General features: G+C 50.3%; 1 protein-coding gene across 4 annotated transcripts in view; it reads right to left on the minus strand.

Moving 5' to 3' along the window:
- The window catches only part of COL6A3 (collagen type VI alpha 3 chain), a 91,950-nt gene that overhangs the window by 38,730 nt on the left and 36,560 nt on the right, over positions 1–16,660 (minus strand). For all 4 annotated transcript variants that reach the window (XM_047773847.1, XM_047773851.1, XM_047773850.1 and 1 more), the window contains 8 exons: positions 15,897–16,469; positions 12,903–13,511; positions 10,081–10,686; positions 6,655–7,269; positions 4,798–5,397; positions 3,827–4,164; positions 2,659–2,737; positions 778–923 (listed from right to left, as the gene is read on the minus strand). In XM_047773847.1, coding sequence (XP_047629803.1) covers positions 778–923; positions 2,659–2,737; positions 3,827–4,164; positions 4,798–5,397; positions 6,655–7,269; positions 10,081–10,686; positions 12,903–13,511; positions 15,897–16,469 — 3,566 coding nt within the window. The remainder of the gene's footprint in view (positions 1–777; positions 924–2,658; positions 2,738–3,826; positions 4,165–4,797; positions 5,398–6,654; positions 7,270–10,080; positions 10,687–12,902; positions 13,512–15,896; positions 16,470–16,660) is intronic.

The raw sequence follows: 16,660 nt of genomic DNA on the forward strand, positions 1-16,660 counted from the left end.
GAACGTCCACTCCCATCACAAGCCCGGACCTTATCCAGGAAAGCACACACTCAAGGCACATTTCCACCTGCTAAACACATGGTGATCAAGGGCATCTCTTGCAGTGAATTTCCTAGAGTTTCCACTCTCTCCCATGTCCCAGCTTTGCCAGTGACCTCAACCTCCTTCCACTTAATTACAAAACGCCTGGTTCCAGCCCTGAGAAGAAGGGAGGGAAGGAACGGGCAGAGTCCATCCATCACGTAGCCCTCTGCTGCCTCCACCAAAGGATCTCTGAGTTGAACCCTCAGCCCCACGGCTCCGAGAGCCCCAGCCCCACCCCCACACCCGGGTGCCAACCCCACCAGCTGAGAGGCTGAATTCGTGAGGAAGAAGAGAAGGCAGGAGAGGCCCTCTTCTACCCAGAAATGCTCTTCTTTTCCTGCATGTTCTCCTTTTCCTTGCTCCCTGTCTGCGGAAGGGAGGGTCAATGTCAAGGTCATGGCTTCTCAGCAATCTCACAAATGAAAAGAGGTCTCATTACAGGTAGCGGAGGCAACTCTACAGTGACAGCCTCCGGTCCCTAGAGACGCATGTCCCAGATCACGGGCTGTCCAGCTCTCGGCTCCGTTTCTGGGACTCACACTTTTTATGGCAGCAGAGTAGGTCCCAAGTGAGTTAAATTCCCCACCCAGGGGCCCTGCCTCCATTTGCAGGGTGATAACTGACTTCATTATCTTGAGATGCCCGAACCCGTGGGGTCTAAACCGGGTGGTGTATAGTCACACAAGAACTCACAAGTTGCTCTGCTAGTTCGTAATCCAGGTCCAGCAAGTTCAGCCTCAGGGGCCGGTTGTACGTGAACCCTCGCCCAAACTCCAGCTGCATCAGCTGCTCCAAGTTGGGTACACGTTCCAGGCCCACGAGGATCAGAGCTTGGACACCTGGAGGGACAGGCACACTTAAGACAGCTCCCCGAGGCAATCAAGAGCACACCTTTTTTCCTCCTGACTCCTGTTTATTTTTTAAAGAAAACTTAAGCATAAAAGTTGGCCTTTAAATCTAAAATATGACACAAGTGAAAAAAAACCATTTAAATGACATAAATGAACTCGTCTATGAAACAGGCTCACAGACATAGAGAATAAACTCATGATGGCCACAGGGGATGCAATGGGAAATGGGATGGACTGGGGGTTTGAGATGAGCGGAGGCAAATTATTCTATATAGAATGGATAAGCAACAGAGTCCTGCTGTAGCGCACAGGGAACTATATTCAATATCCTGCGATAAACCACAGTGGAAAAGGATAGGAAAAAGAATATATATATACACATATATATGAATCATCTTTCTGTACAGCAGGTATTTACACAACATGGTAAATAAGCTATACTTCAATAAAATTAAATTAAAAATTTGGCCTTTAACTGAAACACGTTTCATCACTGTAGTTAGCCAATACTTGAACGTTGAGCCACTGTTTCAGATATGTCAATAAGTGACACATGTAACTATTGGAAGTGATAGTATGAATTTTATTTATACATAAATTCTCAAACTCTTGTCCTATGTAACACGGGGATGCTGTGGGTGGAATTGAAATCTCACATCTCCAAATTCAAATAGGAGCAGTCCCACCTCTATGGCTCTGGAAAAGCAAGCTAATACATAGAATATTCTTGTGATAAATTATGCTTCCCTAAATTCTTCTTAAACCTCTGGTGTCGGCAGTCACTTTTTTGATAGAGCTACCAAGTTCCAAAGCAAATGAACAGTAAAATAGTACATCTTGTTTGTTTGTTTGTTTTTAATGGCCACACCACAGCATACAGACGTTTCCCAGCCAGATATTGAATCTGAGCCACAGCTGTGACCTACGCAATAGTTGCAAGCCACACCAGACCCTTCAACCCACCACATCTGGCCAAGGATCGAACCCTCACCTACGCAGTGACCAGAGCCACTGCAGTTGGATTCTTTTTTTTTTTTTTTGTCTTTTTGCTATTTCTTGGGCTGCTCCCACGGCACATGGAGGCCCCCAGGCTAGGGGTCCAATCGGAGCTGCAGCCACCAGCCCACACCAGAGCCACAGCAACGCAGGATCCGAGCCACATCTGCAACCCACACCACAGCTCATGGCAACCCACTGAGCAAGGCCAGGTATCAAACCTGCAAACCCACGGCTCCCAGTTGGATTCGCCAACCACTGAGCCATAACAGGAACTCCTGCAGTTGGATTCTTAACCCATGGCACCACATCAGGAGCCCCCAAGTGTATCTTTTCTTAATGCTGCAGTATTTTTGAGCTGTGATACAAAAATACAGTGAGATTTTTTTGCTAGAAACTTAATTCTGAGTTTATACACTGCAGCCAAATAAATCAAAACTTCATGTTCTTCTGCAAAAGACTCATGCTTTCCGGATGTTCTACCGCATGAGTGAGCCTGAGACCTCAAGTGATCTGTGCCAGGACGTGGTCATAGAGCCGTCTGTGTAAGTAAGGTTTCCTAACTGGCCCATCCTCAGGCAGGCAACCATGTCAAGATGCCATCCTACCAGAGGACAGAAGCCAGCCCCCAGAGGGTCACTTGGCAGAGTCGTTTCTCCCCAACCCAGCACTGTGCCTGCCTCACCCAGGTCTGCTTCGCCCGCTTAGAAAGCCCCCGAGAACCCACCTTCCTGTCGGAGGGCCTCAGACGCTCTTTGTAAGTCTGCCAGGTCTCCGTCCGCCCCGTCAGTAAAATGAATGACCACCTGAAGAAGAAGAGGCGTCAGCCCCCGGCCAGAATGAAGGAGACACATCACACACCTTTGCGAGGAAGACCAGCCCGTTCAATCCCTTCACCTTCCAGCGGAGGAGACTGAGGGTCAAGGCTGAGAAACAGTCACTCTGTGTTCACAGTCCTTGACACTGTGCAACGAACGAGGAATAAAATAAACGGGTTACTGCAGTGCGTGATGTGTTAAAAACACAAGCAACTATGGAAATAAAAAGTTCATCCCATTCTTATTTATGGGATGTAGTTAGAAATCGTGTGTGCGCGTGCATGCGTGTGTGTGCGTGCATGTGTGTGTGTGTGTGTGTGTGTGTTACCGTCTGACTTGCATTCCTCCAAAATTCCTCTGTTGAAGTCCTGACCCTGAGCACCTCACAGTGTGACTGTGTTTGGCTTTTAAAGAGGTACTTCAGTTAGAGGTCATCAGCGGGGCCCCATCCAATAAGACGCGTGGTCCTCTAAGAGGAGGTGATCGGGACACAGACAGGGCAGAGGGAAAAGCACATGCAGACGGAAGGAGAAGACGCCATCTCTGAGCTGGGCCGAGAGGCCTCAACAAAACCGCCCTGAGCTGCCCACGCTCTGATCTCACACTCTCCAGGACTCAGAACACACGTCTGTGGTTTAAACCACCCAGCCTGCGGTCCTTGGTTATGGCAGCCGTGGTGAACAGATTTTGTGTGTGTGTGTGTGTGTGTGTGTGTGTGTGTGTGTACAAATACAGAGGAAGAGAGAGGGGGAAAAATATAAAGAGAGAGAGAACAGAATGTATTTAATGGGCAGGACTATAATTAAATGTGAATTCACCACAAATGCAACTCATTCGAGCTTACTTACCGATTTCCGAGATTTTTTTTTTTTTTTTAGAGCTTTGGGGAAGGTGAAGGAGATACTCCGTTCCACGCCCTCATGATCCGTTGGTAATAAAGGGCTCTTACGTACAGGCACTACCAACCCCATCACTCGTGAAGCGTGACTACAGAAGGGCACTTGGGGCAGGGAGTTCCCAGGCTTCACGACCAGCCTCCCGAGCCCAGGAAGCCGAGGCGAGGGCAGCGGCGCTCACCTTCACGCTGCCGGGCGAGCCCTGCCGGAACTTGTTCTGGTAGAGCTTCAGCGTGTCGGCGGTGAGGACGTAGGGGTGCTGGGTGCGCATGCCCAGGATCTTCTCGAACATCTCCGGCTGGTATTCAGCAAAGTCAAAGGCCTCCACGGGGCCCGCGGGCGTGGTGGCCACCACGGACACCCGCACCGTGGGCATCTGGGTGCCGCTGCAGCTGATTCTTTGCATCTGGCTGATTCTGTTCAGGACGGTGTCCACTTTGGACTCGAAGCCCTTCTGAGCCACGAATATGTTCTGATCCCTGGATCCGTCAAAGCCCAGAATCACATCCAGGTTACAGGCTGCAAAAGGAAGGGCGGGTGATGAGCTCGGAGCTCAGCTGCCAAGGTGCATTCACCCTACAGGCGCGGCCTGGGCGGTGGACCAGGACTCGCGCTCAAGGGCGAAATGAGATCTCCCCATGTGTGAGCTCGCGGCAGCAAGTAGATGAGCCTTTCTCAACGGGAAAATTCATGATGACTCTTAGGAGTCCAAGGTGATGGCCATTTTAATGTGTTTGCCTTGATGGTGTTAATTGACTCTGGGGTGGTATACAGTCAGTGTTTAAATGCATCTTAAGTCTGCTTTAGATGAAACATACTTGAGGACTCAAATACTATGATATCAAATAATTGATCTAATAAATCTACAAACAGAAACAGGGGTTAATAACTCCGAATGTTTTAGGGGATTAAAGCATGGGGGTGGGGGATAAATGTGCTGAGAGCAAGAAAATACAGATGTTCACTCTCATCCTGGAATTGCATCTGGAAGCAGTAGTGGGTGAAAACCAGGACCCAACCACATGGACGTAAGTAAATGCCTGAACCACGAGGTGACAGGAGCCCGGAGGCCCGCACTGGGGAGCCCAGGGACCAGGCAACTTGCCCACGTCTACTGGGCAGGATGGGAAATATGCATCTAGAGGGCATTACCTTTGGAAATATCAGTCACGCCTGGACACAAGGTTTCGTGCATCGCATCGTGCAGAGTTTCCAAAACCTGCTCGCTCAGTTCCGACAGCTCCTGGACGTTCCCCACCCGGAAGGCCGTGGCGCTGTTGGAAGCTATCTTCCCCACCTCCTCGGAGTCAATGTTTCTCACGCCCACCGCAAACACTTTGACGCCCCTCTGGGTGAGCGCCAGGCTCGCCTCCTGCGCGTCCTCCACCGACTTCCCCCCCGTGATCACGAAGGCAATCTGCGGGACCCTCTGCTCCAGGCGGCTGCCCGCGTCCGGCACGAACTGGTTCAGCCGCAAGTGCTCCAAGCCCACCTTGGTGTTGGCGTGCCTGCCCCCCTTGTAGACCACCTTGTTGATGGCGTCGATAATCTGCTGCTTGGTGGAAAAGTCCTTCAGGAAGAATTCGTCCGTGGGGTCAGAGTTGTACTGGACCAGCCCCACCTGGATGGAGTCGCCCCCTTCGTAAACCGTGTCCACGATTTCAGACACGAACCGGAGCACTTCCTGGAAACTGTCTCTCCGGAAATTGATGGACCCGTCCAACAGGAACACAATGTCGGCTTTTTTTTTCTCTAAAAAGGATTGCGGTGAAAAAAAAAAAGAAGAAGAAGAAGAAGAAGAAGAAGTTTGGTTTCCACATCCAGAACAAAAACATGAGAAATAAAATGCTTGAAAGGAGGCATTCTTGTTAACTCATTCAAAAGGAAGACCTTGGCTCTCTTCCAGGCCTCTACAGTTCCCAAATTCACAATCCTCAGAACATCATGCCAAAAACAGGAATATAAATGATAAATCCTCTAAACAAACAGGAAAGGAAATGTAAGAACTCAGCAGAACCGAGTCCAAGTTATCCCATGCAAAATGGTACTATGCCCTGGATTCAGCAGTCCACGACAGCAGGTGTTTGAGGACATGCCACCGACCGCTGTCCTCTGGTTCAACCAAAAAATGATGGTGTCCACTGGAGTCGGGGGTGGGGGGGCACGTGCTGGGAGCAGGCCAAGGGAAGCTGAGAGAAAAAGACTGGAACATGGGAAGCAGACTCCATGCACCTCGGGAGGGCTGAAGGCCAGCCTGCAGAGAGCTTTGTTGGAACCGGTGAAAATCAATGGCATTTGGAGCGAATTTCCTAATTCTAACCAAGGGATCAAGACTAGCAGAGAGAAGGGGAATCGGAGCAGTGAGATATTCCACAACCTGTACAGCAGGATGTGAAAGAGCTCAGTGGATGCGGATGCCCCCTGGAAAACCAGCCCTAACCCTTTGCTCCAGGTGTCTGAGTGGCCGTCACCCGGGGGAGGAGCTGAGAAAGACATGGGTTGGAGGAATACTGAGTTTGCTCTTGGCAGCCCCAAAGGTCAGAGCTGGGTGGTCAAAGCTCTATGTGGATAGATCTAATTCCCCCATGGAGGTGCTTCCTGACTACACCAGTCTGAGGGAGGGAGAGTTAGCTGAACCCTGGGGGCACCCCACCTCTGGACGCAGGCTGACTTCCAATCGTGTTTCGGGGAGCACAGATCAAACAACCTCCATGCTGCCATTTTGTCCTGAGAGCCAATGAGTCTGTGGTTGACCATCCATGCACTTTTATAGAACCGTTGAATGGGGCTACAATTTGCCTCATGGAAGTCATGGAGGAATCAACGAGAGTGTGATTTCTAAGTTGTGTTTCCCAATTTCAACCAAATTACTTTTCCCATATGTCATTATTGCTAGTGGTATCTGCAGTCACAACCCCGAGAAAAGAAAATTATCAAGCTGAACGCTAACTGCTTTTTTTTTTCAATTAAAAAAAATGGTGTCATGCTCTGTGGTGCCAGAGCTCATACCTGGCCGTGAGGGAGGGAGTATGTCCACTCCTGGGGGTGCAGGGGTGACCCCGGAAGGTCCAAAGGAGCTCATGACCCTCTCTTCTATGTTGGGGAGCTCTCTGAACTCCCGCACGGTGAACACCAGCCTGGGGTCATTGGTGATGGTCTGCAGCTCGGTTCTGTCGATGTTTCGGTCTCCGACCCCCAATCTCACAATCCCCGAGGACCCCATCACCTGGGAATACCTGGACACATCGTCCTGGGATTTTCCACCCAGAAACAGAACCAGGTGTTGGGGGACCCCGTCCTCGATGCGGCTCCCAGCAGACTTGACGAAGAAATTCCTTGCCACGAATTCCAGGGCTTTGCCGGTGTTCAGCGGGGACCCCCCTTTGAACCTCAGGCGACGTATGGCGTCAAGCACGCTGGCCTGGGACCTGTAGGTCTTCAGGTAGAACTCGGGGAAGACGTCATTGCTGAACTGCACGACTCCAACTCTCACTTTATTGGGGCCGATGTTGAGTCTACGCACGATCCGGATCACAAAGTCCCGGATGTGCGCGATGCCGTCGGGCTTCACGCCGTCAGAGCTGTCGATCAGGAAGACGATGTCCGCGGCGTCACTCTCCACAGCTGTGGGCGAAAGGGGCAAAAGAGCAACTCAGTGCAAGACTGGCGCACACCTGGTTGCTTTCTTTCCTTCTTCTTTCTTTCTTTCGTCTATTTAGGGCCTCACCCAAGGCATATGGAGGTTCCCCAGATAGGGGCTGAATTGGAGCTGCAGCTGCTGGCCTACACCACAACCAATCCGAGCCTCATCTGCGAACTACACCACAGCTCAGGGCAACCCTGGATCCTTAGCCCACTGAGTGAGGCCAGGGACGGAACATGCATCCTCATGGAAGCTAGTCAGATCCGTTTCCGCTGAGCCACAATGGGGACTCCCCCAGTTTCTTTCTGATGGTTGTGTTATGTTGTGCCATGATATTAATTAATGTGGACGGTATACACCAACGGGCATGTCTTTAACACTTGGGCTTTTTCAATCAGTCATTACCAGTTAGGCCTTTTTGTACCAAGACAATTTCTGCCTCTTGAAATAGTTCCCCAAGACTTTCTCTTTCTGAGTTTAGTTTTGGCTTTGTGGTCTGGGTTACGACTAATTTCAAAAGTGTAAGCAGTACTTAGAAATGAACCCTGGATTAGCATGATCAGTGAAGCACGGGCTGTTACTACCAGGAGGGACTGAGATCACCCAGCCCGGCATCTTCGTTGTGCAAGAAAAGAAAGACAGCTTGGGACAAAGGTCCTCTCCTCGTCCAAGGCCACGACCGAGCTGGTGGCAGCCGGGAAACCCCCAGCCTCCTCCCAAGATGCCAGAACATCGCCCTGGGTGTCCGACTCACAGTCCTTTCCCCCACGTTTCCCTAGCATTTATACAGAGTTTTATTTTCACTATTATTCCCCTCTTTTCTTTGCAGGAATCCATTTCTAACTACGAAATTCATCAAGAGTCCTGGGGACGATAACCGTGGCTTCCTGTTAATTAGAATTCTAGGGACTTCTTGGGTGCTCCTTATTGAAACAGCTCATGTGCGGCTGCTCAACAGATGCACCCCTTTGCCTCATAAATCCCTGGCTACAAAAGCTGAGCAAGTCATGGGACTAAAGCACTTACACTGAGAAAGAGACAAGCTGGCCCAGCCGACGCAGCCAGGCCTTGGGCTCTCCAGCAGAACACAAAAGATGGACCAGAACACCCACATCAGAGAGAACCACACTGTCATCATACCTGAACGCCGACGAAAAGAAGGCAAACACAACCAACACCCTCTACCCTGGACCATGGGAGCGACCACTGCTTCCTTACCAGTCACAGCTTTAGGGGTGCGATGCCCTAAGACACTCAGTCACAGAACCACGCCCACTTCCTGACAACCTCCCCCCCGGGGAAAGTCCATTTCCTCAAGGCTGCCACAGGGTCACCTGTGATCAGTTCAAATCCTACCACCAGCCATTCCTGACCCTCTCACTCAGATGCCCTGCAGACCAACAGGTTCCTTCACAGGCATCCCTTTCTTTTCTTTCTTTTTTTCCAACTTAATGTCATTTTTATTCGGTAGTAGGGTGTGGTTGATTTACAGTGCTGTCTCAGGTGTCCAGCAGTGTCACTCAGCTACACATGTACATACATAGCTCTTCTTTGTCAGATTCTGTCCCATATCCGTTACTACAGAATACTGAGTACAGTTCCCTGTGCCACACAGCGGGGCCTTGTTGATACTCTGTTTTAGAGTACACACACCCTTAGCGTGTACGTTAATCCCAAACTCCGCATTTATCCCTCCACCCTCACCTTTCCCCTTTGGTAACCATAGTTTGTTTTCAATGTCAGTGAGTCTGTTTCTGCTTCGTAATTAAGTTCTTTTGTATCATTTTCTTAGATTCCACATATTAGTGATCTCATATGATATTTGTCTTTCTCTGACTTACTTCACTTAGTGTAATAATCTCTAGGTCTATCCATGTAGTTGCAAATGGTACTATTTCTTTTTCTTTCTTTCTTTTTCTTTTTGCTTTTTAGGGCGATCCACAGCATATGGAAGTCCCCAGGCTAGGAGTGGGAATAGAGCTGCAGCTGCTGGCCTACTCCACAGCCACAGCAATGTAGGATCCAAGCCACATCTGTGACCTACACCACAGCTCATGGCAATGCCAGATCCTTAACCCACTGAGCAAGGCCAGGGATCGAACCCGCAACCTCATGGTTCCTAGTGGGATTCGTTTCTGCTGCGCCACAGCGGGAACTCTGGTATTATTTCTTTTTGTTGTTGTTATTCTTTTTACGTCTACCTCTGCGGCATCTAGAAGTTCCTGGACTAGGGGTCGAATTGGAACTGTAGCTGCCAGGCTACACCACAGCTACAGCAACGCCAGATCCAAGCTGCACCTTTGGCCAACACCACAACTTGCAGCAATGCCAGATCCTTGACCCACCGAGTGCGGCCAGCGATTGAACCCACATCCTCATGGACACTATGTCAGGTTCTTAACCCACTGAGCTGCAATGGGAACTCTGCAAGTGGTATAATTTCATTCTTTTCTATGACCGAGTTAATACACTATTCCATTGTATATGTATGGACCACATCGTCTATGGAGGTTCCCTAAAATACTAAAAATGGAATATCATGTGACCCAGCAACCCCTCTCCTGAGCATATATCCAGAGAAGACCATAATTTAGGAAAATACGTGCACCCTATATTCATGCACAGCACTATTTTACAACAGCCAAGACATGGGAGCAGCCTACATGTCCATGGGCAGAGGACTGGATAAAGCAGATGGGCTACATTTAGTTTCGTTTTGCTGGTGAGTACCAGAGCCTTCGGATCTATTGTTTTTTGTATTTTTGAGAACGACAGCCAACATCCCATCTCACCTGGAGGCGGATAGCTGGTGCTGGCCAGCAGCTGCTGTATCTGCTCTGCGGTCAGGCTGGTGATGGGTGTCAGCAGTTTCTGCTCCAGGCTGGGCAGCTCCCGGAAGGTGCTCACCGAGAACACGTACTCGGGGCTCAGGGAGATTTTAACCAGCTCCTCCGGGTCCGCGTTCCTGGCGATCGTCAGCGGCGCCACCCCGAACTGCTTGAGCTCTGCCGCCGAGTCGTCTACCTCGTCGTCCGACTTCCCCGAAGAAATGAGGACCAGGAACTGGGGGACGCCCTCCTCAATCCGGCTCCCCAGCGGCCTCTTGAAGATGTTCTTGGACACGTACTCCAGGGCGCCCCCGATGTTGATCCGCCTCCCGCCCTTGGGCCGCAGCCGCCTCACCGCGTTCTGCACCTCGTCCTTGCTGGAGTGGGCGTTCAGCAGGAACTCCACCCGGGGGTCCTCGCTGAACTGGATGACCGCCACCCGGCTCGTGTCGAAGCCCACGTCCAGGGAGTCCACCAGCCTCTCGATGAGGGTGCGGATGTACTGGAACTCAGGGCCAGCCGTCTGGGACCCATCGATGAGAAAGACCACATCCCGCTTGCCGCTGACACCTGTGAATCAGACGTGCTCATGAGCCTCACTGTCACTGGCCCCCAGTTCTTCATATTGAAGAACCGCCTCCCGATCTGTCACAGAATCAGCACCTGACGTGTGACTGGGACGAGTGGAGTTAAAACATCAGTCCCAGGAGAGGGTCCTGGGGGGTCAGGGATTCCAGGTCAGAGAGAAGAGGAGCCAGCAAAGAGTAAGGAGGAGTAACTGTGGGAACAAGAAACTGGACACTTCCAGTGGAGCCAGGAGAGTGAACAGCAGGTTAGGGTGGGTTCCGGGAGGGATGTAGACCACGCTTTTAAAAGAGATGGAGATGCCCCGGGAGGGGGGAGCGAGGCTTCACAGGGGCGCTTTCAAGAGAGAAGAAAAGGTACTGTGTTTGTTCCAGCAGAGGAATCATCTGGTACACTGGGTGATGTGGGAGAGAGGAGTTTCAGCCGACACCCTTGAGTAGGGAGGAGGAGAGAAAAGCGGTCAGTTCATCCCAGTTCCAGGAGGGAAATGAGAGATGGGCCCTGATCCTGGGACAGACGGGGCCAGGCTTCCAGAAGTTCTTTTCCAATTTACTTATATTTTCTCAGGGAAACAGGAACCAAGGTCATCAGCTAAAGGGGGAGGTGGGGTGGCGGAGGGAAAGACTGGGAGTCAGGGATTAGCAGGTGCAAACTTGTATAAATAGAATGGACAAACACAAGGTCCTACTGTACTGCACAGGGAACTCTCCTCAGTATCCCGTGATAAACCGTCATGGAAAAGAATATGAAAAATAGTATATCTATGTGTGTATCACTGAGTCCCTTTGCTGCACAGCAGAAGTTAAACACACTGCAAATACACTTCAGTAAAATGTAAAATCACAAGATCACTGGCTCAGGGTACGCGGAGGGAGGAGAGAGATGTGGAAGAAGCAGGCTAAAGAGAAGGCAGAAAACAGCCCTTCTGAGGAGCAGGACAGTCGACGGACAGGGAGTCACACTGTTGTAGAAACATGGGCTTGTGTATAAAATAAAGACGCTGCAGGCACACGAGGACAGCGTTTCCAAATACTGGGAGGGCCAGGCCCTCGGCACGCATCATAAAAAGGACGCCTGCAGCCAAGCAAGTTTTGGAACTGCTGTGTCCCCTGATTGTAGTGGGAATACAGAAACACGTCAATTAGCCCACAACAAAACCAAAATGAAAAAACAAAACAAACAAAAAAAAGCCCTGCCCTTCCTTTGCCCCACTGTGTTCTCAATTTATTGATCGTGAGCCCTTTGGAACATTCCAGGGAAGGCTCACGGGGGTGCCACATGCACTCTGCCTGGACACCAGGGAGGGGAAGCTGACCCCACCCCGATGCACCATGCCAGTGCCCTTCCTTCCCCGACTCATGTCAAGGGCCTGTGTCTGCATCTGACTTTCCTCTCACCTACTTTTACGCTTCCCTCCCCAGCCCCTGCCTCCTCCATCTTCCCTGTTTTCTCCTCCCCATGCCTTGATGCAGAGGCAGGTGTTCTGCAGAAGGTGGATCACCTGGGAAAGAAGATGCCTGTGCCTATGCCTGTTCTCCACTGTCGCCCTTCCCACCCAAGTACCCAGGGAGGGCAGGCCCTCGGTGGGCATTTTCGGAGGAGTGGAAATATCTGGGCTCCCTTCCTTCTGAGCAACAAAAGTTCTCCTGTTTCTTAGACCATCATATCAGGCCTAGGAAAGGAGAACAGGAAGAAGGAAATAGAATAAATCAAGGTCGTGAGAGGCAGACAGCCATCCTGCCAGCTAAGAAGCTTCTCTGCATCTAGCAAATTCAAAAGCAGTCTTCGCACGTTGGCTCTGGAAATACCGATAGTTCAAAGGCTATCAAATTCCCTCTCTGATCACAGGAGGCTGCCTGCTGGACCAGCCAGGGGTGGCCTGGAACTGGCATTGAACTGGAGATGGCCCCTCTCTTCCATTATCTACGCAGAAGCCTTTATGCAGAGCAATGGGTCCAAACCCCAAGCCAAGCATATACCCCTCTCTGAGACTTTAATTTGGCCCAAAACATGAATCTTAGCATCTCTCCAAGCCATTTCTGGCCCCCACCAAAGCCACGTGGTTCCTAATTCTTCATGTAACTCCGGTTTTCACCCCATATGGCTAAGGAAACAAAACTGGGAACGCTTTGTAACCCACATTCCAAACAAGGAGCCCCAGATCGCTCAAGGAACAAAGAGCCAGAGAATCCGCTCCTTACCTGGGCTCGTCGGAGGGACCACAGATGCCTGCAGCCGGCGCAGCTCCTCGCGGTCGAGCCGGGTCACTCTCTCAGAGATGACCTGCTGGACAGTCCCTAGCTGCCGGAAGGTGGGAATGGCCACGGCGAAGTCTGGGATGAAGGAGATGGTCTGCATCTCGGTGATGTCGGCATTGCCAATGCCAATGCCGATGGGCACGGCCCCTCCCCTCTTCAGGACCACCGAGGGGCCCCTCACGTCATCCCCAGACCTGTCGGCCGTGAGGACGATCAGGAGCTGGGGGATGCCCTCTGCTATCCGGCTTCCGGCAGACTCAGTTAGGATGTCCCTCAGGACAAAGTCCAGGGCGGCCCCGGTGTTGGGGATCGGCCCCCCCAGCAGGGTCAGCTGGCGTACGGCATTGACAACGCTCTGCTGGTCCATGTACGAATTCAGGTAGAACTCAGGCCTGGTCCTGTCGCTGTACTGCACCACGGCCACCCGCACCCGGTCCGGGCCCACATCCAGGCTCTCCACCACTCTCTGAACAAACTCTTTCAACAGAGGGAAGCCACTCCTGACGCCCTCGGAGCCGTCGATCAGAAACACCACGTCCTTTTCACCTGAAACTAGAAGGAAGACAGCACCTGTGACTCACACGGGGCCGAAGAGGGACAATTCCACACCACTTGTGGTGGCTCAGTAACAGCCCCAAAGACACCCAACTCATCATCTCTGGAATTTATGTGGCAGAGGATTTGCAGGTGTGATTAAAGGAAGGACTAGGGGCTGGGAAGATCATCCTGAATTTCCTGGTGCATCTGGTTATGTCAATCACGGCTCCTTATAAAAGGGAAACAAGAGGACTGGAATCAGAGGGAGAAGCTGTAAGGATGGAACAGAGGCCAGAGAGCAGGACAGATGCTGGAAGATGGGGCCACAAGCCAAGGACTGCAGGGGCCCCTAGAAGCTGGGAAAGACCAGGAGTTGGGTTATCTGCTAGGACGTCCAGAAGGAAGGCAAGCCTTTCGATGCCTTGATTTTAGCCCAGAAAAACCGATTTGGGGTCTGACTTCTGACCTCTAAAACATGATATCCATTTCTTCTCTCTCTCTCTCTCTCTCTCTCTTTCTCTCTCTCTCTCTCTCTCTCTTTATTTATTTATTTATTTATTTTTGTCTTTTTAGGGCCACATCCAAGGCATATGGAGGTTCCCAGGCTAGGGGTGGAATCAGAGCTGTAGCCGCCAGCCTACACCACAGCCGAAGCAACACAGGATCTGAGTCGTGTCTGGGACCTACACCAGAGCTCACGGCAATGCCAGATCCTTAACCCACTGAGCGAGGCAGGAGATCAAACCTATGTCCTCATGGATGCTAATCAGATTCGTTTTCTGCCAAGCCACAATGGGAACTCCTCCATTTCATTTTAAACCATTTCATTTGTCATCATTTGTTGAGGCGGCAATAGGAAATTTATGCCCCGATACATAGAGGTAGTCCTTTTATTTTAGGACATCTCAGCATTTGAAGTATTGCTAACTTTCGAAGTTCTACTCAAAAAGACACATTGGCAGCGGGGGAAAAATATAGGCTAGTGGAGTCTGCGTGACCATCCTTATTCTATTTTATTTTTTATTTTTGTCTTTTTGTCTTTTTAGGGCCTCACCCGTGGCATATGGAGGTTCACAGGCTAGGGGCTGAATCAGAGCTACAGCTGCCGGCCTACACCACAGCTCACAGCAATGCCGGATCCTTAACCCACTGAGCAAGGCCAGGGATGGAACCCACAACCTCATGGTTCTTAGTCGGACTGGTTTCCACTGCGCCACAACAGGCACTCCCACCATCCTTGTTTTAAACACAGAAGGTTTTAAAAGGTTTTTCTGCAGGCCACAGGGCATCAGTGGGAGGGATGTAACGCAGACATCCAGTTCACAACCCCAAACCAACAGCCAGTGAGCCCGACAGTCAATGGAGGAAGCTCCATTTTTTAATCAAAGGGATTATATGTGAAATTAATTACTCTTTTATACTGCATTTTTATCACCAAATGGAAAGTGGTTAGACCTGAAGTCATGGGAATGAAGATTAGCACCTGAAAAATTTCATGCATTGTTTATAATGGCGGTGTGCCTGCCTCAATTTATGCTTTGTGTTTTTAATGAATGTAGCAAATGAAATATAACACATCGAGACCCATTTAAAATAAGATATTGCGAAAATATGAAGAGGAAGAGCATTGCATCTCTCAGGTAACCATGTTATATGGTTTTGATTAGGTGTATAGTAAAAATAGTTGTTTTTCTTTAAAAAAGGATTTTTCACCACTGATATGTCTAAATCTTTATAATGTACCTTTTTTCTTTTTAAACAAATGGCATTAGAGTTGATTTACAATGTTCTGTCTATTTCTGCTGTACAGCAAAGTGGCCCAGTCATACATATGTATACACTCTTTTTCCCATATCGTCTTCTGTAATAAGTGATGAGATATAGCTCCCTGTGCTGTGCAGCAGGACCCCATTGCTTATCCATTCTAAATGCAATAGTTTGCATCTACTAACCCCAAATCCCCGTCCATCCCACTCCCTCCCCTTGGCAACCACAAGTCTGTTCTCCATGTCTGTGAGTCTTTTTCTGTTCTGAAGATAGATTCATCTGTGCTGTATTTTAGATTCCACATATACATTGTATCATATGGTACTTGTCTTTCTCTTTCTGACTTACTTCCCTTAGTAGGAGACTCTCCAGTGGCATATAATGTATCTTACTATGAAACATTCTAATGTCCTTAAAAATAATCACCAAGATTCTCCTGTTTCACCCTAGAGAAAAGATAAGAGAGTCAACCTGGGGAAAGAAAAGTCATATTCCATTGTTCCTAAAGAAACCACTTGTCTTTCTTGGAAACCAAGGAGGGATTCTTTCTCAGGACCTGGACCCAGCGGCCTATCCTTGACGCATGCATTCGAGAACTGGGCTACAGAAGCAACCAGAAGTTCTGTGCCTTACCTGGTGTAGGTGCCCCATTTTGCACTGATTTTAAGAGGTTCACGATGTGTGGCTGAAGGTCGCCGATCTTGGGAAGTGACTCTGCAGCCAGAATAAATGCGGGGGATGGCACGATCAGCTCCAACTCCCCAGGGTCGGCGTTCTTGGCCTGGAGGATGAAAGGCACCACCCCGCTCTGTTTCAGGTTGAGGGCTGGCCGGTCCACACCGTCTGACGACCTTCCCGCCACCAGCAGCACCAGGATCTGAAGCACGCCGTCCTCGATGCGGCTTCCATTGGACTTCACAAAGATGTACCTCTGTGCAAAGTCCAGGGCGTAGCCCAGGTTGAGGGCTTTGCCTGTCTTGAGCTTCATCCTCTTCACAAGATTCAGGATCTCGGGCTTAGTCTGATGCTCAGCAAAACTGGACTCAATCCTGACATTGTCGCTGTACTGAGCCACTGCAATCCGGGTACCATCGGGCTTCACGTCCAGCTCATCAATGACCTTGTAGAGAAAGTCTCGGACAGCAGAGAACTGGCCCAGGAGATTGCCTGAGCCATCAAAGAGGAACAGAATGTCCCGCTTGCTCTCTACAACGAAAGTGGGTTAGGACACAGTGAGGGGAGGGAACGCAGCAGGCACCAGACTGCCCTCAGCCCAGCGCCACCAGCTTTTGGTAGCAGGCGTTCATAAAATTCATCTGATGATCACAATACCAGCGTGGGAGGAGGAAACCCGCACTGCTGTCACTCAAATGCCCCCTTTCAAAGCAGCGCGTCTT

The sequence above is a fragment of the Phacochoerus africanus genome, chromosome 3 (assembly GCF_016906955.1).
Source record: "Phacochoerus africanus isolate WHEZ1 chromosome 3, ROS_Pafr_v1, whole genome shotgun sequence".
Lineage (NCBI taxonomy): Eukaryota > Metazoa > Chordata > Mammalia > Artiodactyla > Suidae > Phacochoerus > Phacochoerus africanus.